This window comes from Mesoplodon densirostris, chromosome 13 (assembly GCF_025265405.1).
Source record: "Mesoplodon densirostris isolate mMesDen1 chromosome 13, mMesDen1 primary haplotype, whole genome shotgun sequence".
Taxonomy (NCBI): domain Eukaryota; kingdom Metazoa; phylum Chordata; class Mammalia; order Artiodactyla; family Ziphiidae; genus Mesoplodon; species Mesoplodon densirostris.
In genome coordinates, this window is record NC_082673.1 from 11,622,779 (window position 1) to 11,645,900 (window position 23,122).

General features: G+C 40.8%; 1 protein-coding gene across 3 annotated transcripts in view; it reads left to right on the forward strand.

Annotated features, from left to right (window-relative positions):
• MTFR1 (mitochondrial fission regulator 1) overlaps positions 1 to 23,122 on the forward strand; it is a 63,532-nt gene that overhangs the window by 34,413 nt on the left and 5,997 nt on the right. For all 3 annotated transcript variants that reach the window (XM_060115661.1, XM_060115662.1, XM_060115663.1), the window contains 2 exons: positions 19,296 to 19,531; positions 21,323 to 21,575. In XM_060115661.1, the coding sequence (XP_059971644.1) occupies positions 19,296 to 19,531; positions 21,323 to 21,575 (489 nt within the window). The remainder of the gene's footprint in view (positions 1 to 19,295; positions 19,532 to 21,322; positions 21,576 to 23,122) is intronic.

Consider the following 23,122-nt stretch of genomic DNA (forward strand, 5'->3'; position numbering starts at 1 on the left):
GTAAAAACATGCCATTGGTAATTTGATAGGGATTGCATTGAGTCTGTAGATTGCTTTGGGTAGTGTCGTCATTTTCGCAATGTTGATTCTTCCAGTCCAAGAAAATGTTATATCTCTCCATCTGTTTGTATCATCTTTAACCTCTTTCATCAGTGTCTTATAGTTTTCTGCATAAAGGTCTTTTGTCTCCCTAGGTATGTTTATTCCTAGGTATTTTATTCTTTTTGTTGCAGTGGTAAATAGGAGTGTTTTTCCTTAATTTCTCTTTCAGGTTTTTCATCATTAGTGTATAGGAATTCAAGAGATTTCTGTGCATTAATTTTGTATCCTGCAACTTTACCAAATGCCTTCATTAGCTCTAGTAGTTTTCTGGTGGCATCATTAGGATTCTCTATGTATAGTATCATGTCATCTGCAAACAGGGACAGTTTTACTTTTCTGATTTGGATTCCTTTTATTTCTTTTTCTTCTCTGATTGCTGTGGCTAGGACTTCCAAAACGATGTTGAATAATAGTGGTGAGAGTGGACATCCTTGTCTTATTCCTGATCTTAGAGGAAATGCTTTCAGTTTTTCACCATTGAGAATGATGTTTGCTGTGGGTTTGTCGTATATGGCCTTTATTATGTTGGGGTAGGTTCCCTCTATGCCCACTGTCTGGGGAGTTTTTATCATAAACGGTTATTGAATTTTGTCAGAAGCTTTTTCTGCATTGAGATGGTCATATGGTTTTTATTCTTCAATTTGTTGATATGGTGTATCACATTGATTGATTTGCATATATTGAAGAATCCTTGCATCCCTGGGATAAATCCCACTTGATCATGGTGTGTGATCCTTTTAATGTGTTGTTGGATTCCGTTTGCTGGTATTTTGTTGAGGATTTTTGCATCTATATTCATCAGTGATATTGGTCTGTAATTTTTTTTTTGTAGTATCTGTGTCTGGTTTTGGTATCAGGGTGATGGTGGCCTCATAGAATGAGTTTGGGAGTGTTCCTTCCTCTGCAGTTTTTTGGAAGAGTTTGAGAAGGATGGGTGTTACCTCTTCTCTAAATCTTTGATAGAATTCACCTGTGAAGCCATCTGGTCCAGGACTTCTGTTTGTTGGAAGATTTTTAATCACAGTTTCAACTTCATTACTTGTGATTGGTCTGTTCCTATTTTCTATTTCTTTCTGCTTCAGTCTTGGAAGGTTATACCTTTCTAAGAATTTGTCCATTTCTTCCAGGTTGTCCATTTTATTGGCATAGAGTTGCTTGTAGTAGTCTCTTAGGATGCTTTGTATTTCTGCAGTGTCTGTTGTAACTTTGCCTTTTTCATTTCTAATTTTATTGATTTGAGTCCTCTCCCTCTTTTTTTGATGAGTCTGGCTAAAGGTTTATCAATTTTGTTTATCTTCTCAAAGAACCAGCTTTTAGTTTTATTGATCTTTGCTATTGTTTTCTTTGTTTCTATTTCATTTATTTCTGCTCTGATCTTTATGATTTCTTTCCTTCTGCTAACTTTGGGTTTTGTTTGTTCTTCTTTCTCTGGTTCCTTTAGGTGTAAGGTTAGGTTGTTTATTTGAGTTTTTTCTTGTTTCTTAAAGTAAGCTTGTATTGCTATAAACTTCCCTTTTAGAACTGCTTTTGCTGCATCCCATAGGTTTTGGATCGTCATGTTTTCATTGTCATTTGTCTCTAGGTATTTTTTGATTTCCTCTTTGATTTCTTCAGTGATCTCTTGGTTTTTTAGTACCGTATTGTTTACCCTCCATGTGTTTGTGTTTTTTACATTTTTTTCCCCTGTAATTGATTTCTAATCTCAGAGCGTTGTGGTCAGAAAAGATGCTTGATATGATTTCAGTTTTCTTAAATTTACGGAGGCTTGACTTGTGACCCAAGATGTGATCTATCCTGGAGAATATTCTGTGCGCACTTGAGAGGAAAGTGTAATCTGCTGTTTTTGGATGTAATGTCCTATAAATATCAATTAAATCTGTCTGGTCTATTGTGTCATTTAAAGCTTGTGTTTCCTTATTAATTTTCTGTTTGGATCATGTGTCCATTGGTGTAAGTGAGGTGTTAAAGTCCCCCACTTTTATGGTGTTACTGTCCATTTCCTCTTTCATAGCTGTTGGCAGTTGCCTTATGTATTGAGGTGTTCCTATGTTGGGTGCATATATACCTATAATTGTTATATCTTCTTGGATTGATTCCTTAATCATTACGTAGTGTCCTTCCTTGTCTCTTGTAACATTCTTTATTTTAAAGTTTATTTTATCTGATATGAGTATTGCTACTCCAGCTTTCTTTTGATTTCAATTTGCATGGAATATCTTTTTCCATGCCCTCACTCTCAGTCTATATGTGTCCCTAGGTCTGAAGGGGGTCTCTTGTAGACAACATATATATGGGTCTTGTTTTCGTATCCATTCAGCGAGCCTGTGTCTTTTGGTTGAGCATTTAATCCATTCATGTTTAAGGTAATTATCGATATGGATGTTCCTATTACCATTTTCTTAATTGTTTTGGGTTTGTTTTTGTAGGTCCTCTTCTCTTGTGTTCCACTTAGAGAAGTTCCTTTAGCATTTGTTGTAGAGCTGGTTTGGTGGTGCTGAATTCTGTTAGCTTTTGCTTGTCTGTAAAGCTTTTGATTTCTCCCTCGAATCCGAATGAGATCCTTGCCAGGTAGAGTAATCTTGATTGTAGGTTCTTCCCTTTCATCACTTTAAGTATATCATGCCACTCCCTTCTGGCTTGTAGAGTTTCTGCTGAGAAATCAGCTGTTAACCTTATGGAAGTTCCCTTGTATGTTATTTGTCATTTTTCCCTTGCTGCTTTCAATAATTTTTCTTTGTCTTTATATTTTTGCCAATTTGATTACTATGTGTCTTGGTGTGTTTTTCCTGGGGTTTATCCTGTATGGGACTCTGTGTTTCCTGGACATGGGTGGCTATTTCCTTTCCCATGTTAGGGAAGTTTTCAACTATAATCTCTTCAAATATTTCTCAGGTCATTTCTCTCTCCCTTCTCCTTCTGAGACCCCTATAATGCAAATGTTGTTTCGTTTAATGTTGTCCCAGAGGTCTCTTAGGCTGTCTTCATGTCTTTTCATTCCTTTTTCTTTATTCTGTTCTGTGGCAGTGAATTCCATCATTCTGTCTTCCAGGTCACTTATCCATTCTTCTGCCTCAGTTATTCTGCTATTGATTCCTTCTAGTGTAGTTTTCATTTTAGTTATTGTATTGTTCATCTCTGTTTGTTGTTTGATTCTTCTAGGTCTTTGTTAAACATTTCTTGCATCTCCTCGATCTTTGCCTCCATTCTTTTCCCGAGGTCCTGGATCATCTTCACTATCATTATTCTGAAATCTTTTTCTGGAAGGTTGCCTATCTCCACTTCATTTAGTTGTTTTTCTGGGGTTTTATCTTGTTCCCTCATCTGGTACATAGCCCTCTGCTTTTTCATCTTGTCTGTCTTTCTGTGAATGTGGCTTTTGTTCCATAGGCTGCAGGATTATAGTTCTTCTTGCTTCTGCTGTCTGCCCTCTGGTGGATGAGGCTATCTAAGAGGCTTGTGCAAGTTTTCTGATGGGAGGGGCTGGTGGTGGGTAGAGCTGGCTGTTGCTCTGGTGGGCAGAGCTCAATAAAAGTTTAATCCACTTGTCTGCTGTGGAGCTGGGTTCCCTCCCTGTTGGTTGTTTGGCCTGAGGCGATCCAACATTGGAGTCTACCCAGGCTCTTTGGTGGGGCCAATGGCAGACTCTGGGAGGGCTCATGCCAAGGAGTACTTCCCAGAACTTCCGCTGCCAGTGTCCTTGTCCTCATGGTGAGACACAGCCACCCCTAACCTCTGCAGGAGACCCTCCAACAGTAGCAGGTAGGTCTGGTTCAGTCTCCCCTAGGGTCGCTGCTCCTTCCCCTGGTTCCTGATGCTCACACTACTTTGTGTGTGCTCCCTGAGTGGAGCCTCTGTTTCCCCCAGTCCTGTCGAAGTCCTGTAATCAAATCCTGCTAGCCTTAAAAGTCTGATTCTCTAGGAATTCCTCCTCCTGTTGCCAGACCCTCATGTTGGGAAGTTTGACACGGGGATCAGAACGTTCACTCCAGTGGGTGGACATCTGTGGAATAAGTGTTCCTGTTTGTGAGTCACCCACCCAGTAGTTATGGGATTTGATTTTATTGTGATTGTGCGCCGCCCCCTCCCGTCTCACTGTGGCTTCTCCTTTGTCTTTGGATGTGGGGTGTCTTTTCTGGTGAGTTCCAGAGTCTTCCTGTCGAAGACTTCCTGTTGACAGTCTTCCTGTCGATGACTGTTGTTCAGCAGGTAGTTGTGATTCCGGTGCTCTTGCAATAGGGAGTGAGAGCACGTCCTTCTATGCCACCATCCTGAACCAAATCCTCTTTTTCTGATATAAGCATTTAGTGCTGTAAACTTCCTTCTCAACACTGCTTTTAGCTGCGTCTCACAAGTTTTGATATATTGTTATTTTAATTCAGTTCATTGTATTTTTAAATTTCCCTTGAGACAACTTCTTTTAACTGTTGAAGTTAGAGTTTGGTTGTTTGGTTTCCAAATGTTTGGAAATTTTGCTATGATTTTTTGGTTATTGAGTTCTAGCTTGATTCTGTTGTGGTCAGAGGATATAACACAGGTTTGGACTGTGTGTTCCCACTTACATGCAGATTTTTTTCTGTAGTAAGTACTATAGTCCTACACAGTTTGAGGTTGGTTGAATCTGCACGTGCAGAACTGTGGATACTGAGGAACTGCAGCTATAGAGGGCGGACTCTAATTTATATGCCGATTTTGGACTGCGGGGAGGGTTGGAGCCCCTAACCCCTGTGTTGTTAAAGGGTGTATTTCCATTCTTTAAAAATTTGTTGAGTTTTTTTTTAATGGCCCAAGGATATGGGCCGTTTTGGTTTATGTTCTGTGGGTACTAGAAAAGAATGTGTACTCTTGTTGTTGTTAGTGGAATGTCCTATAAATGTTAAATAGAACTTGTTGGTTGATGGTGTTGCTAAATTCTTCTGTATCATTCTTGATTTTCTGTTTATTCTAACAGTTGTTGAAAAGGGGGTGTTGAAGTCTCCCACTGTATTTGTGGATTTGTGTATTTCTCCTTTCTTTTCTATCAGCTTTTGCTTTTCATATTTTGGAGGTCTGTTTGGTGCATACATATTTAGGATTGCTGTGTCTTTTATCTTTTTACTGTAATATAATGTCCCTTTCTGTCCCTGATAATTTTGTTTGCTCTTAAGTCTACTTTATTTAATATTAATATAGTCAGAACTGGGGTTTTTTTTTTTGGTTAATGTTTACATAATATATCTTTTTCTATTCTTTTACTTTCATCCTGCTGTTAGTATTTGCCTTATATTTTGAGATGCTTTTTTGTTGGGTGCATATATATTTACAGTTGTTGTATCTTCTTGGATTGATCCCTTGATTATTATGTAGTGTCCTTCTTTGTCTCTTGTGACAGACTTTATGTTAAAGCCTATTTTGTCTAATAAGAGTATTTCTACTCCAGCTTTCTGTTGATTTCCATTTGCGTGTAATATCTTTTTCTGTCCCCTCACTTTTAGTCCATATGTGTCCCTAGGTCTGAGGTGGGTCTCTTGTAGACAGTATATTATACGGGTCTTGTTTTTGTATCCATTCAGCCAGTCTATGTCTTTTGGTTGGAGCTTTTAATCCATTTACATTTAAGGTAATTACTGATACATATGTTCTTATTGTCATCTTGTTGTTTTGGATTTGGTTTTGTAGGTCTTTTTTCTTCACTTCTTTTTTTTGTTCTCTTGTGATTTGATGACTATCTTCAGTGTTATGTTTGGATTCCTCTTTCTTTTTTGTGTGTATATCTATTGCAGATTTTTGGCTTGTGGTTACTATGAGGGTTTGGTATAGCAAAACCTCATAGTATGTGTATACAAGACTGTTTTAAGTTCCTGCTCTCTGATTTCAAATGCATTACCAATATCCTGCATTTGTACTCTCCTCAAGATTACTAGCTTTGATATCAGATTTGTGTGTGGATGATTTCCTACCTTTATTGTATTTTTGCCTTTACTGGTGAGCTTTCCCATTTGTAATTTTCTTGTTTGTTGTTGTGGCTTTTTCTTTTCCACCTATGGAAGTTCCTTTAGCATTTGTTGTAAAAGTGGTTTGGTGGTGCTGAATTCTGTTAGCTTTTGCTTGTCTGTAAAGCTTTTGATTTCTCTGTCGAATCTGAACAGGAGCCTTGCTGGGTAGAATATTCTTGGTTGTAGGTTTTTCCCTTTCATCACTTTAAATATATTGTGCCACTTCCTTCTGGCCTGCAGTGTTTCTGCTGAAAAATCAGCTGATAACCTTATGGGGATTCCCTTGTATGTTATTTGTTGCTTTTCCCTCGTTGCTTTTAGTATTAATATTTTCTCTGGGACTCTCTGTGCTTCCTGGACTTGGGTGACCGTTTCCTGTTCCATGTTAGGGAAGTTTTCAGCTTTATCTCTTCAAATATTTTCTTAGGCCCTTTCTCTCTCTCTTCTGGGACCTCTGTAATGTGAATGTTGGTGTGTTTAATGTTGTCTCTTAAACTGTCCTCATTTATTTTCATTTTTTTTTCTTTATTCTGCTCTTCAGCAGTGATTTCCACCATTCTGTCTTCCAGCTCACTTACCTGTTCTTCTCCCTCATTTATTCTGCTATTGATTTCTTCTGGTGTATTTGTGATTTCCATTATTGTTCAGTTGTTTGTTTGTTCTTTACATCTTCTAGCTCTTTGTTAAGCATTTCTTGTATCTTCTGAGTCCGTGCCTCCATTCTTTTTCCGAGATCTTGGATCATCTTTACTATCGTTACTCTGAATTCTTTTCCAGGTAGATTGCCTATCTGCACTTAACTTAGTTGTTCTTTTGGGGTTTTATCTTTTTCCTTTGTCTGGAACATATTCCTCTGCTGTGTCATTTTGTCAAACTTTCTGTGTTTGCAGTCTCTGTTCTGCAGGCTGCAGGATAGTAGTTCCTCTTGCTTCTGGTGTCTGCCCCCTGGTGGGTGAGGCTGGTCTAGAGGCTTGTGCAGGCTTCCTGGTTGGAGGGACTGGTGCCTGCCCACTGGTGGGTTTGTCCCTCTCGTGGGTAGGGCCATGTCAAGGGGTGAGTTTAGATGTGGCTGTGGGGTCAGAGAGACTTAGGCAGCCTGTCTGCTGATGCGTGTGGTATGTTTTCACCCTGTTGGTTGTTTGGTCTGAGGTGTCCCAGCACTGAAGCCTACAGGCTGTTGGATGCCCCGGGACTTGGTGTCAAATTGGCAGCCTCCAGGAGAGCTCATGCTAATGAGTACTCCCTGGTACCTGTGTCACCGGTGTCCTTGACCCCACAGTGAGCTACGTCCCTCCTCACCTCCCCAGGAGACCCTCTAAGACCAGCAGGTAGGTCTGGCCCAGGCTCCTCTGAAGTCACTGCTTTTTCCTTGGGTTCTGGTGCACACAAGACCTTGTGTGTGCCCTCCAAGAGTAGGATTTCTCTTTCCTCAAGTCCTGTGGAGTTCCTGTGATCAAGCCCTGCTGGGCTTCAAAGCGAAATCCTCTGGGGGCTCCTCCCAATGCCAGACCCCCTGACTAGGTAACCTGACGTGGGGCTCAGAGCTCTCACTCCTGTGGGAGAACCTCTGTGATATAATTACTTGCCAGTTTGTGCGTTGCCCACCCGGTGGGTATGGGATTTGATTGTATCATGAATGTGCCCCTCCTACCATTTCGTTGTGGCCTGTTCTTTGTCTTTGGATGTTGAATATCTTTCCTGGTAGGTTTCATGCTTTTCTTGTCAATGGTTGTTCAGCAGTTAGTTGTGATTTTGGTGTTTTCGTGAGAGGAGGTGTGTTCAAGTCCTTCTGCTCTGCCATCTTGTCTCCTCGCCTGTCTGGGGCCCACAGCGTGGTCGCAGTCGCTGTCCCGCTGCAACGTGGCCTCGTCGTTTGGCCACAGACTGGCCTGCCTTCGACGCCCATCAGGCTGGAACTAAGCCCTGCCATTGTTTTTTAAAAGTACTTTTTCAGCCTTGCCGTCTTCCTCCTCTCCTTCTGGGACCCTAATGACACAATTATTAGATCTTCTGTTGTAGCCACACAGGTCACCGAGACTCTGCTCGTGTTTTTTCCTAGTTGGATAATTTCTATTGTTCCATCTCTAAGTTCACTGATTCTTCCCTCTGTCTTCTCCATTCTGCTTTTGTTCCTCTCCATTGTGTTATTTCAGTTATTTATTTATTTATTTATTTTGCTTTATGTGGGCCCCTCACTGTTGTGGCCCCTCCCGTTGTGGAGCACAGGCTCTGGACGCGCAGGCTCAGCGGCCACGGCTCACGGGCCCAGCCGCTCCACGGCATGTGGGATCTTCCCAGACCGGGGCATGAACCCGTGTCCCCTGCATCGGTAGGCGGACTCTCAACCACTGCGCCACCAGGGAAGCCCTATTTCAGTTATGTTACTTTTCGGTTCTAAAAGTTTTATTTGGTTCCCACCCCCCCCCTTTTTTTTTTGCTGAGACTATTACTTTCATTGTTTCAAGAGTGCTGCTAAATACTCATTGAAGCCTTTTTATTATAGCTGCTTTAAAATCTGTCAGATACTTCTAACATCTCTTGTCATCTCAGAGTTGGCATCTACTGGTTGTCTTTTTTCATTCCGTTTGTGTTCTTTTTGGGTCTTGGCATGCAGAGTGATTTTATTGAAATCTAGATATTTTGAGTATCTGAGACTTTGGCTCTCATCTCAGCTTTTTCTTTTAGCCGGCTTTCACTAATAGCAAGGGAGGAGGGGTGCCATCTTGTGACTGCCAGCTGGGAGCAGAGTCCAGGTTTCCCCCTCGGCCCCCATCCACCCCCAGGGCAGTGCTCCTGGGGCACCAGCCTGGCGGATAGGGGAGGCTGCCTCATCGATGCTGGGTGGGGTGTAATTCTGCCCCCACACCCCACCCCAGGTTGTCTCCACTGTCGTACAGGGCGGCGAGTAAGTCCCTGCTTTCTCTGACACCATCTTGTAGGGTTTGAGGCATCTCATTACAGCCTAGGAAGGAGGGAAGTTAGCCTTCGTTCCTTGGTGGAGGTGGGGCCGCAGCGTGTTCTGTGATGTTGGCTGCAGTCGAGCGGTTATTTTATATAAGTTGTCTACTGTGGGAGGCTGCCCCTTTCTTGGTCCTTTGGCTAAGAGAGCAGGCTTTTGTTGAGACTTTTCCCCCTGCATCCATTGGCATTTCTGGGTTACCTGTTACTCTAGCGCCCAGTCTGGGATATATGAGGTAAAAGGAAACTCAAGGAACTCACTCCTATGCTGGGTTTTTGTTTTTTTCTTTTTCTTTTGGATCCCAAGGTCCAACTCAGTCTGCCTTCTCTCTGCCTGCAAGTCTTTTTTTTTTAACTTTATTTTTCTGCTGCATTGTCTTTTTTTTTTAATTAATTAATTTTTGGCTGTGTTGGGTCTTCATTGCTGTGCCTGGGCTTTCTCTAGTTGCAGCAAGCAGGGGCTACTCTTTGCTGCAGTGCGCCGGCTTCTCACTGCAGTGGCTTCTCTTGTTGTGGAGCATGGGCTCTAGGCATGCAGGCTCTGTAGTTGTGGCGCACGGGCTTAGTTGCTCTGTGGCGTGTGGGATCTTCCCAGACCAGGGCACAAACCCATGTCCCCTGCATTGGCAGGCAGATTCTTAACCACTGCACCAGCAGGGAAGCATTGGGTCTTTGTTGCTACATGCAGGCTTTCTCTAGTTGCGGCAAGTGGGGGCTACTCTTCGTTGCGGTGCGTGGGCTGCTCATTGCAGTGGCTTCTCTTGTTGCGGAGCATGGGCTCTAGGTGTGGGAGCTTCAGTAGTTGTGGCATATGGGCCCTGCAGCATGCAGGCTTCAGTAATTGTGGCATGTGGACTCAGTAGTTGTGGCTCGCGGGCTCTAGAGTGCAGGCTCAGTAGTTGTGGTGCACGGGCTCAGTAGTTGTGGCATGTGGGCTTAGTTGCTCCGCGGCATGCGGGATCTTCCCAGACCAGGGATCGAACCCGTGTCCTCTGCATTGGCAGGCGGATTCTTAACCACCGCACCACCAGGGAAGTCCAAACGTCTTCTTACATTTGTTTTATGTATGATGTCCAGAGATTATGGTTGTAGTTAGGAGGAAGAACAGTGAAAAGTTCATGTGCTCCGTCTTCCTAGAAAAGTCTCTGAAGGGCTTTTAACACAAATGTCATGTTTGTACTTGATAGGACATTATGGGGTAGCTATTATGGGGATTGCGATTAGAGAGTAATTGAGTTGGCATAATGGATTTGGATAATGGATTTTGTCTATGATGTTGAAAGTAATTGGCTAAAGGATCTTTGAAAAGGTGCCTGGAAGCATTCTAGGTAAAGATAATCTGAACCTGAACAAAGTGAAAAGGAAACAGAGGAGACCCAGCTGGATGTGCACGATGCTCTGGAGGAGGAAGTCGACAGACAGGTGGGAAGTGGCCCCAGAGTTCCAAGGTTAATGACACGGCCCATGTGACTAGAGAGATTGGGCAGACTTTTTGTTTTGCTGTGTGGTGCTATAGCACCTTTTGCATCAGTTGTGATTAACTATGGATGTGTATAATAAATCTAGATGGCTGGGAAAGGTACTCTGTGTTATGTTCCTGTGGCTGATATCCTGATAAACAGGCTGACACATCTAAGTCTCACCCTCTTCCTAAGGACGGGAGCTTTGACGAAGCTCTATTTGATCAGTTTCACATACCAGATAAAGTGTGTTTTGTATAGATTGATGAGATAGTAGATGTACCATATCATGTATCTTAATCAATAGGACAAAATAGAAGGATGAAAGCTGATGGAATTTTACTTTGTCTTGACAATTATTTAATACTAGTACTGTTACCAGGCAGTTGGAGTCTTTTTTCATCTGTCATTTTGATATTAACTGCATTTCCATGGCAATTTTTTATAGCTTAAACTTGTAACTTAACTCATAACTGTAACTTAAATCTTAAAAACATAATATGAAGTACTTTCAAGATTTATATATTGCCATTTGAGTGTTTCCCTGCCTGTCACATTTATATTTATATGAAAGCCAAAGCTATTCAATATATTTGTTTCTTATTTCTCCCTTGAAATTTGTTGATGGCATTTCTATAACTGTTGGTTACAGTGTTAACGGTATTATCTCTCTGGGAAAGTGGCATACACATGAGTCCTTAATTGGTTATTGTACAATTGATTTTGTTTTTCAAATACACTGAACTTCAGTTTTCTCATCTCTAAATTGGAAGTACCAATACCTGCTTTGAGAGGAGAATTTTGAAAGATAACACGAGAAAACTTATAGCACAGTGGCATGCACAAGTCCTCATTTTTTTTTTCTGTTCTGTACACGTTTTCATTTCCCTTTGAATTAACAGAATGGCCTCAGGATTGGAAAGAAATCTTCATTTTTATAAGAAGCATTGAGATCCTTTGAAAGAATCAATAGAACTGATAGTCTCGTCTCAGATAATTAACTTGTTCTCTTTCATAATAGTAGCCTATGGAGAATGTGTAGTCTTTGGACATAGACACAGCATAACATTTGCACTATGTGTGATGAAATTAAAGACTATAATCTCTGTGGCTTCTAGCAGACATCATAGGCATTGTCATCAAGTTTTGTGTTTTTTTAAAAATAAATTTATTTTATTTATTTTTGGCTGTGTTGGGTCTTCGTTGCTGCACGCGGGCTTTCTCTGGTTGCATCAAGCGGGGGCTGCTCTTCGTTCTGGTGTGCGGGCTTCTCACTGCGGTGGCTTCTCTTGTTGCAGAGCTCGGGCTCTAGGCCCACGTGTTTCAGTAGTTGTGGCTCGCAGGCTCTAGAGTGCATGCTCAATAGTTGTGGTGCACTGGCTTAGTTGCTCCACGGCATGTGGGATCTTCCCAGACCAGGGCTCGAACCCGTGTCCCCTGCATTGGCAGGCGGATTCTTAACCACTGTGCCACCAGGGAAGCCCCTGCCATCAAGTTTTTAATTGCATTTGGAGTAGAACATTTAAAAAAATTTTATTGTTTTAATTGACATATAGTTGATTTACAATGTGTTAATTTCTGCTGTATAGCGAAGTGATTCAGTTATACATATACATACATTCTTTTTTACATTATTTTCCATTATGGTTTGTCCCAGGATATTGAATATAGTTCCCTGTGCTATACCGTAGGACCTTGTTGTTTATCCATTCTATATATACCAGTTTGTATCTGCTAACCCCAAATTCCCACTCCATCCCTTCCTCACCCCCTCTCCCCCTTGGCAATCACAAGTTCTCTTGTGAGTCTGTTTCTGTTTCATAGATAGTTCATTTGTGTCATATTTTAGATTCCATGTATAAGTGATGTCATATGGTATTTGTCTTTCTCTTTCTGACATACTTCACTTAGTATGATAACCTCTAGGTCCACCCATTTTGCTGCATTATTTCATTCTTTTTTATGGCTGAGTAGTATTCCATTGTATATATATACCACATCTTTTTTATCCATTCATCTGTTGATGGGCATTTAGGCTGTTTCCATGTCTTGACTATTGTGAATAGTGCTGCTATGAACATAGGGGTGTGTGTTTCTTTTTGAATTAGAGTTTTCTCTGGATATATGCCCAGGAGTGGCATTGCTGGATCATGTGTCAGCTCTATTTTTAGTTTTTTAAGGAAGTTCCATACTGTTTTATGTAGTGGCTGCACCAATTTACATTCCCACCAACAGTGTAGGAGGGTCCCCTTTTCTCCACATCCTCTCCAGCATTTATTTATGTACGTATGTATGTATGTATTTATTTATTTTTGGCTGTGTTGGGTGTTAGTTGCAGCACGTGGGCTTCTCTCTAGTTGTGGTGTGCGGGCTCCAGGGAGCATGGGCTATGTAGTTTGTGGCACACAGGCTCTCTCACTGAGGCGCACAAGCTCAGTAGTTGTGGCACATGGGCTTAGTTGCCCTGCAGCATGTGGGATCTTAGTTCCCCGACCAGGGATCACACCCGCGTCCCCTGCATTGGAAGGCGGATTCTTTACCACTGGACCACCAGGGAAGTCCCTCCAGCATTTGTTATTTGTAGACTTTTTAATGATGGCGATTCTGACTGATGTGAGGTGGTATCTCATAGTTTTGATTCGCATTTCTTTAATAATAAGGGATGTTGAACATCTTTCCATGTGCCTGTTGACCATCTGTATGTCTTCTTTGGAGAAATGTCTATTTAGGTCTTCTGCCCATTTTTCATTTGGGTTGTGTTTTTGTTGTTGAGTTTTATGAGCTGTTTGTATATTTTGGAAATTAAACCCTCGTCGGTCCCATCATTTGCACATATTTTCTCCCTGGAGTAGAACATTATTTAAGGAATACTGAAATCTTTCAAGTTTAACTCCACTTTGTTCATTCTTTGTTAATATGTTAATTTCTAATTGTATCCCACGTACATATCAAACTGAGTATGTAGTAAATAAAAATTTACAGGTTCATAGGATTTGAAAGTATTTGAGGGTAGCCCTTTTTCTTATACCAGAATGTTTGTAATCTAATGAATTAAGATGAATGTATTTACAAAAATCTGATATAAGAATAGTGAATAAAGTGAGACTGAAGCCTTTGACTAAAGATATCAAGTGTAAAATGGAATGTGCTGTTTTTTAAGGAGTGTCGGGGAAGAACCCCAACCTCATAGAGGATGACAGTGAGTAACAAGACTCCAAAGGAAATGACTCAGCAAGCAAGCAGGCTGGCTGGCCACAATGCCATAGGTGCAAGTGTAGACCAGGAGACACAAAGGATCAGGGCAAGACGGTTTCCTACTCACTGCACAGCAAACAGCAGGTGTTATTCATTCCCATTTTCATCTTAAGTATTTGACACTAGACCTTAACTCATAATGTACATCAGTACAGTACTACATTCAAGGAAGAAATGTCATTGCCACTAAATATCACTTATAGGAAGATCCAGCTTTTTTTTTTTTTATTTTTTTCGGTACGCGGGCCTCTCACTGTTGTGGCCTCTCGCGCTGCGGAGCACAGGCTCCGGACGCGCAGGCTCAGCGGCCATGGCTCACGGGCCCAGCCGCTCTGCGGCATGTGGGATCCTCCCGGACCGGGGCACGAACCGGTGTCCCCTGCATCGGCAGGCGGACTCCCAACCACTGTGCCACCAGGGAAGCCCAGATCCAGCTTTTAAAATACAAAACAAGAGACTTGTGTTGAACAGACTCTAGAACAGGCGATGAATCCCACTAGTCACCTGGGTCTGCAGCCTCTTGACAGTCCTGACTATTCCCCACTATAGTCCTTTCACGGATTACTTCCCTCAGAATAATTTCCCTAGGCCAGCTGTCTTTATCCAGCTATTTGCTCACTTTGAAAAATATTGTTAGCTTTCTACCCAGCATTGTGCTTTCAGGGAACTAAATTACCAGTTTCCCCCCCCTTCTCTGCACCCTATTGACAATAACATGTATTGCTGTACCTTTCTAAGCTATTCTCTCAACTAAAACAGTGAGGGAGACTCAATAAAAGTCATCCGGGGAATACCACCTTTCATAGGGCACTGGGCTCATTTAAAACAATCTCAGATTTTGAGTTTTCATTAACTGTGAGGTAAGGGGAAAGGACCCCAGAGGTACATTATATTTAATTGAGGATTTTCTTTATCATAGTCAGTGGAGCTTAAAAAGCCCTTCATGTCTGTGGATGTTGTACTTCAGAGTGGCTGCCCTTGATACTAACATTGAAAAGGTAGGCGAGCCAGACACTTCGTGTGGATGGTGCTCTGAAGGGGAGCCTGCACCCTTGTGCCATAAGGCACTTCAGAGCCAAATCAAACAAAGAGGGTACAAACCTCGCCAGCACAAGTCAGTATGCAGACCGTATTTTTTTTTTAACATCTTTATTGGAGTATAATTGCTTTACAATGGTGTGTTAGTTTCTGCTTTATAACACAGTGAATCTGTTATACATAAACGTACATCCCCATCTCGCTTCCCTCTTGCGTCTCCCTCCCTCCCACCCTCCCTATCCCACCCCTCTAGGTGGTCACAAAGCACCGAGCTGATCTCCCTGTGCTATGCGGCTGCTTCCCACTAGCTAGCTATTTTACGTTTGGTAGTGTGTATATATCCGTGACACTCTCTCACTTCGTCTCAGCTTACCCTAACCCCTCCCCGTATCCTCAAGTCCATTCTCTAGTAGGTCTGTGGCAGACAGTATTTTTAAGAAACGACCATACTTTGGCTGTTTGTTTTCTGCTGTTGGGACATCCGTACTTGATGCCTCTTTTGTTCTTTTTGTTTTTACATGTGTTTTCTTAAAATTTCTCTGAATTATACACAAATTTAGTAGAAAAGAGCATTTCTTAGTTTGGATTACTTTCGCCTCTATATTCTAGCTCTTTAATAGCCTTGTATTCTGAAGGATGGCAAAACAGATTGGTTCTGAGAACGAGTTATTTGTAGACTGCCTTACAAAACAGATGTCTGTGGGAAAAGGGTGTGTGTGTGTTTATAGTTTCGAAGGAAGGGACATGTATGAGAATTTTCATAAAACCTAAGCTTTTCCGTATATAAGAATATTACAGAGCAACTCTTTTTATTTTTTTGCCTTTGGTTCTCAAGCTTCTGTAAATGTCAAATCTTTCTGTGTCTTTGAGAATACATGATCATTTCAGGATTATTTTCCTTTTCCAGCTTCTAAAAATCCACATTTAAACTTCCACATTTCCTATAATTTGTTTGAACCCACAGCTGTCAACAGTACTTCACACAGGGACATGCAGAATCTATACCAAAGTTATAAAAATAGTATAGACATATAAACTATAGATGGTCTGACACTGTTACTTAAATCGTTTTGCTAAAGGTCCTAAACTTCTTTCCTCTTACCCTGGCACACTGGTTTTCAAGATTAATGAGTGCTTATCCCTTAATTCTCAGTAGACGCAAAAACAAAAGGATAGAATTCATCTGGAGGAGCTACGGGGAGAGGTAGAAGCGTCTTATTTTTCTTAAACAGTGTCGTTTGCTGTTAAGTATTCGTTAATTTCCTCTTACAATGTATTTTGGCTGGAAGATATCTTAAAGAAAGGAAGCTGTTCAAACATGCCTTGTAGTTGATCTCTTAATCCAAATCGTCCTATTATCTTGTTCCAGTTCTGGGTATCTGAAGTGTAAATGTTCATGGGATTAGACGATTGGCTTGCATGAGTGATAACATTTTAAAACAAACGTAAAAGCATATAATACTTTTGGATCCTGTGATCTGGGAGGGTGTACTCACTACTAAAGTGACTACAAGTTCTTGAAAAAAGTTATTATAACATCATTTTTTTGTTTAGTAGCACTAACGATTCTGGCATCCAAAATTTATCTTTATTTGCTATTATAATATAGAGTTTAGGAAACCTCTGCACTCACACATAATACGAAAACAAACCATCCTCGCTTACGTTCTCAACAAAATATTCTTTCTCTTAGGTAAGTTTAGATAAACAAAGCAGAATCCATCTTTCATGGGAAATGGGAGACGGTACGGGGTGGAGATGCGTCTTTACCTCCAGGCTCTCGTGCTTCTCTCTGCTCAGCTGCACTTCCATCTAGTCGTCACCCTCCGGGTGCTCCACCTCGGGCTGCCTGTGGCGAGGGCGCCTGTCCCCTGTGCTGAGAACTCTCTGCTTCTGATCCATCCCCTGCTCGAGACCCACCGTCTCCGATCCTACTAGTAGTCTTCCTCCTTTCTCCACTGTTGTTTTGAACAAGTGTGATACTTTAATTGTACACTTATTTGAGATTTCTATATTTTACCCAGATCTTTTCTCAGGACTAGAATTCTGTCTCTGCCAGTATTCTATCTACCAGTGGTTTCCTTAGTACTTTCAAAAAGTAGTATTTTTAAAATAGTATTTTAAAACACTATTTTAAAAGTAGTGTTTTAATGTTTGATTAGACAGTTGTCAAGAATATAGTTGAGGAAGCATATTAAATATTTGACATTATACTGATTAAATAAAATTACTCTATGTAAATATCCCCCCCAAAAAAACTTCATTCAGTAGACTAATTTCTATCTTCTTGTAATTTAATGTGTTTATTGTATAGAGACGTTTAACGAAATTATTTGACCTACCCTATGAAAGGTAAGTAGAAATCAAAATTCAGTCTGTTATATTAACAAAAAGCCATAGTGATTTAAAAAAAATTAATGTCTTATTAAAATTACTTTCTTTATTGCAGGTTGATTAGAGCACATGCATCTGAACTTAATATAACATATAATCTTTCAAAGAACATATTAATGTATTTAATCAGAGCACTGGTATTGTTTCTTATAAAAGCTTTTACCTTTGTTTAATCGTCATGTACTTTTTTTAGACATTTCATCACCTGTTTCTTCCCAGTGTGGGGGTAAGAAAGGAAATGGTAATTAAAGCTTTGCAAGCCCAATATATTTTCCTACCCCATAGATATTCCAAATTAAATAAAGTGAATGAGGTTAGTATTATTAAAGTTGGTTGCTAGCTAGGTAATAGGGTTAGGTAATAACGAGGACATTTACTCTCCAAGTATTTTTGTTTAATAATTAATACTACAGGTAAAAATAATTTGCAAGCATCCTCTGTGTATGACAGTTTAATTAACAGGGCATAATCAAAATGAGATATGAAGAAAAACAACTGAATTCAGTGCAAAATACCAGAAGCTAAAGGTCCAGGAATTCATTCATTCAGACACTAGGTAGAATGAATTATCATAGCTCTCAAGCAAAAATAAAATAGCAGAGTATTCAGTTAAAGGAAAACTGAAATACAGTATAATGTTGGTGAATGTTGTAACAGTCAATCTAAGTTGGACTACATCAAACAGAAGCCCAGAATAATGGGGATGGAAGTTTATTTTTCTCAAGTCAAAAACATCCAGAGTGGATAGTACGAAGCTGACAGTGGCTCCATTGTGTCCTCAGGGACCAGCCAGGCTCTTTGCCATCCTTAGCTTTGGCTTTCCTGTCAAGGTTAGCTTCTGGCCTTCAGCGACTCTCAAGGCTCTCAGAAGCAGGAAAAGTGGGTAGGGCTAGAGATGAAAGGACTTTCTTTCTTGTAGAGTTGAGTCATTGCTCTCTAAGCAGCCTTCCAAGGTGGCTCACCATCTTGTTAGACACAGCTCGGTCACATGACCACATGAGACTGTGAGGGAAACTGGCATATGTTAATTAACTTGATTGTGGTGATTATTTCAAAATGTGTACACATTAACAAATCACCATGCTGTACTATATATATATGTATATATCTGTGTGTGTGTGTATATATATAGATATAGATATATATACACACACACACACAATATTTGTCAATTATTCCACAATAAAGCTGGATGAAGAAAAAAGAGAAAAGGGCTTAGAGGCTGGAAAAACCTAATTGTAGAAAATAGGAGGAAATGGATAAATATATAAATTGACAGTTGAAATCTGAATTTTATTCTCAACCTACGAAGCAGTGCATATTAGAAAATCTTTCTTTACGCTCAAGTGAAAATGAGACCATCTGTATAATTACTGCATGGGTTCAATTATCATTACTTTTCCCCCCCTTTTCAGTTTCTTATGCTGTAATTTGGCCCATATTGTTACAGTGTGTCTTGCAGTTTGGTGTATTCTATCACAAGTGGAAAACACGGACATCGAAATGCAGAAACCAAGACCCTGGAGAAGGGCTAATGGATTACTGATATGATTTGTCAAATATAACCAATAATTAATTTACCTTTTTTTAATATTTATTTATTTGGTTGCACTGGGTCTTAGTTGTGGCTCTGGGCTCCTTAGTTGTGGCATGCGAACTCTAGTTGCCGCATGCATGTGGGATCTAGTTCCCTGACCAGGGATCGAACCCGGGCCCCCTGCATTGGGAGCATGGAGTCTTATCCACTGCACCACCAGGGAAGTCCCAGTTTACCATTTTTAACAGCATTAAAAGTTGCATCACCTTAGTTCAAACCACCAAAACAAAACATGAATTAGCAAAAACATTGTTGGAATCTGTGATTCCTCCGGATAGTGTTGGCTTGTGCATATAATGTAGAGAGAAAGATGAAGAATGAAACCTGGCGGTGGTGTGTATCTACATCAGGTTGATAAGTGCTTTGTTGTTTTGAAACTTACAGCAGGGGTTTTATGTAAGGTCAGCCTGAAAAGTTCTCAGATGTTATGTTCTGCTGTGTTCTGATTAACTTTGAAATGATGATTTTTTATATTCCCTAACAAAGCCTGTGACAGCCAGCCTTCTGTCTTCCTTGCAGGACAGAGATCCGGTCAAGGCAACCCCTTCAGGATGATCTTCCTTTCTTTGAGAAGCCCCCAGCCAGGCAGTTTTCCTTACCAAACCTGTCTCTGGAAGAGCCTCCACTGCGGACCATGACACTGGCCAACGAGGAAGCACTGCAGAAGATCTGTGCCCTCGAAAGTGAGCTTGCTGCCCTCAGAGCTCAGATTGCCAAAATTGTGACCCTCCAAGAACAGCAGAACCTCAGTGCAGGTCTGGAAGTCCTACATTTGTTTTAACTAGCAAACTGGAAATTAGGAGAATGCCACTAATTTGAAAAAAAGTATATATATAGAAAGTGTAACTGAATCACTTGGCTGTACACCTGAAACTAACATAACATTGTAAATCAACTATATTACAATAAAAGTAAAAAAAAAAAAAAAGTAACAGCCATTGGGCTTGTTGGAAAATCAGGGGTCAGTCCTCTGCATTGTCCAGTACAGGAGCCAGTCAAGGTTAAGTAGTTTTTGTTTGTTTTGAACAATCTTAATGCTGTCAGAGAGGATGATGAGTGTATTTTGAAAACACAACATATACATACATTGATACACTTGAATTGCTACTTATGTGAATGCTGTGGTAAACTTAGTTGTCTGTGATAATGGCACCATTCACATCAGACAGGAGGTAATCGCAAAAGACCACCCTGACAGGGTTGAGTGCTGTTTACTGACCTACATGTCCTGAGGCAAGTACTTGGCCTTTCTACCTCCCTTTCCTGCTTTAAAATGGGGATAGTAGTTACCTATGGTAGGGAGTAAACGTGGAGATTATATACGATACCTTCAGCACATAGTAGCTATTCAATAGTCATTTTTCTCCCTCTTGCCCGGAATGGAAACTGAATTCAGGTCCTTTGACTCCTGGACGACTACTGTTGCTTTTACTTGTGTGGCACTGTCACTTTGGAGAGGAAACTATAGCCTTGAAATCCTAGCCCATTAACCTGCTGGTAGGTAGTGGTTGTTTTTCCGAGTGTTGTTCCCTGAGTCCTGGCGAGACTCAGCATAAGCCAGCTCTAAAAAGGACAGGACAGTTATTCTGCCTCTGAGCCACTTTACTTGCGGTCCTAGAGTTTAATGTAACCCCACATGGAAACCTCATCCAAGCTGGGTCAGGCCAAGATGGGCAGAGGGTGAGTGCACTCCCCGCACCTGGTGTTACTTAAGTGAAATTTGCACGTAACTTAAGAAAAACCGAAAAAGTCCTGCCCTTTTCTGTTTAACCTATGAATTACATTTCTCTTTTGCTTTTACCTCCCTCTTCTGGCAGACTAGAAAACTACTGTAAATTGTGAGAGAATCTGGGGATTTATGTTAGACTTCTATTTACAATCCAAATCCCTTGAGTAAAAACTCGTGTGCATCGAGTTCCCCCTAATTAATATAGTTCACCCCCAAAACAACTCTCTAATCTCCAGTTATGCAGAAAGATGAATTTTTAGGTTCTTATTTTAGAACCACTTTAACTCTTGGTTACTTCTTATTTTGGAAATTATAACTTTTTTTTTTCTCCCCAGAAATTTGTTCAACAATAAATCTAAAACTTTAAACACACTTTGGTCAATGCACATTCTAGTTAATGCTCAATTAAATAAGAGTCACAAATGTATCAAATGGTTTTTTCAAATACTCTAGTACTAAACTGTCAAACTGTAGATACTGAAGATAGTTACGTGTGCAGTACCGATGCTCTGTTTCATCTAAAAGTAGCTACACACTTGGCAGCAGTCAGACTTGAACACTGGAGATCACAAAAGCGCCCTGTTAAGTTAAATGGAATGTTTCCATCTGGAGAGTTTGGGATTAAATGATACAGGGACTGAGATGCAGGCATTTAGATTCCAACCAAGTAACTGAAACTTCCTTTCTACTTACGTAACTTCGATTCTTTTTAAGGATACTGTTTTCAGATATAAAGTCCTTAACATAATGTTGCTTTTAAAATAGTTTATTTGCCTATTACCAGCAGGATCAAACTGACTTTCCCTTGTTTCTGTAGGTGACTTAGAATCTACGGCATCCGTTGCCACAGCGCCACCCTCTGTCCCGCCACCTCCCCCTCCGCCACCTCCCCTCCCTCCGTCAGGGCTCCGCCAAAGCGCATCTGCTATTGATCTGATTAGAGATCGAAGAGAGAAAAACGCCTGTGCTGGAAAGACTTCAGTCAAGAGCAATCCAAAGAAATCTGATATGCCAAATATGCTGGAGATCCTTAAAGACATGAACAGCGTGAAACTTCGGTCAGTAAAAAGGTGAGGAGACATTTGCCTTCTTTCTCACTTCCCTTGATTTTTTATGCCTAAAACCAAGTACTAGGTTTCTTTTTTTTTTTTTTTTTTTGAATATTTGAATTTTATTTTATTTTATACAGCAGGTTCTTATTATCCATTTTATACACATCAGTGAATACATGTCAGTCCCAATCTCCCAATTCATCACACCACCACCACCCCTCCCTGCCACTTTCCCCCCTTAGTGTCCATACGTTTGTTCTCTACATCTGTGTCTCAGTTTCTGCCCTGCAAACCGGTTCATCTGCACCATTTTTCTAGGTTCCACATATATGCGTTAATGTATGATATTTGTTTTTCTGACTTACTTCACTCTGTATGAAAGTCTCTAGATTCATCCACATCTCTACAAATGACTCAATTTCATTCCTTTTTATGGCTGAGTAATATTCCATTCTGTATATGTACCACATCTTCTTTATCCATTCATCTGTCAGTGGGCATTTAGGTTGCTTCCATGTCCTGGCTGTTGTAAATAGTGCGGCAATGAACATTGGGGTGCATGTGTCTTTTTGAATTGTGGTTTGCTCAGGGTATATGCCCAGTAGTGGGATTGCTGGGTCATATGGTAGTTGTATTTTTAGTTTTTTAAGGAACCTCCATACTGTTCACAGTGGCTGTATCAATTTACATTCCCACCAACAGTGCAAGAGGGTTCCATTTTCTCCAAACCCTCTCCAGCATTTGCTGTTTGTAGATTTTCTGATGATGCCCATTCTAACAGGTGTGAGGTGATACCTCAGTGTAGTTTTGATTTGCATTTCTCTAATAATTAGTGATGTTAAGCAGCTTTTCACATGCTTCTTGGCCACCTACATGTCTTCTTTGGAGAAATGTCTATTTAGGTCTTCCACCCATTTTTGGATTGGGTTGTTTGTTTGTTTGTTTGTTTTTGCAGTACGTGGGCCTCTCACCGCTGTGGCCTCTCCTGCTGCGGAGCACAGGCTCCGGACGCGCAGGCTCAGCGGCCATGGCTCACGGACCCAGCCGCTCCGCAGCATGTGGGATCCTCCCGGACCGGGGCACGAACCCGCGTCCCCTGCATCAGCAGGCGGACTCCCAACCACTGCGCCACCAGGGAAGCCCTGTTTGTTTTTTTAATATTGAGCTGCATGAGCTGTTTATATATTTTGGAGATTAATCCTTTGTCCACTGATTCGTTTGCAAATATTTTCTCCCATTCTTAGGGTTTACTTTTTGTCTTGTTTGTAGTTTCCTAAGGTCCCATTTGTTTTTTGTTTTTACTTCCATTACTCTAGAAGGCAGATCAAAGAAGATCTTGCTGTGATTTATGTCAAAGAGTGTTCTTCCTATGTTTTCCTCTAAGTGTTTTATAGCGTCCGGTCTTACATTTAGGCCTCTAATCCATTTTGAGTTTATTTTTGCGTATGGTGTTAGGGAGTGTTCAAATTTCATTCTTTACATGTAGCTGTCCAGTTTTCCCAGCACCACTTATTGAAGAGACTCTTTTTCCTCCATTGTATATCCTTGCCTTCTTTGTCATAGAT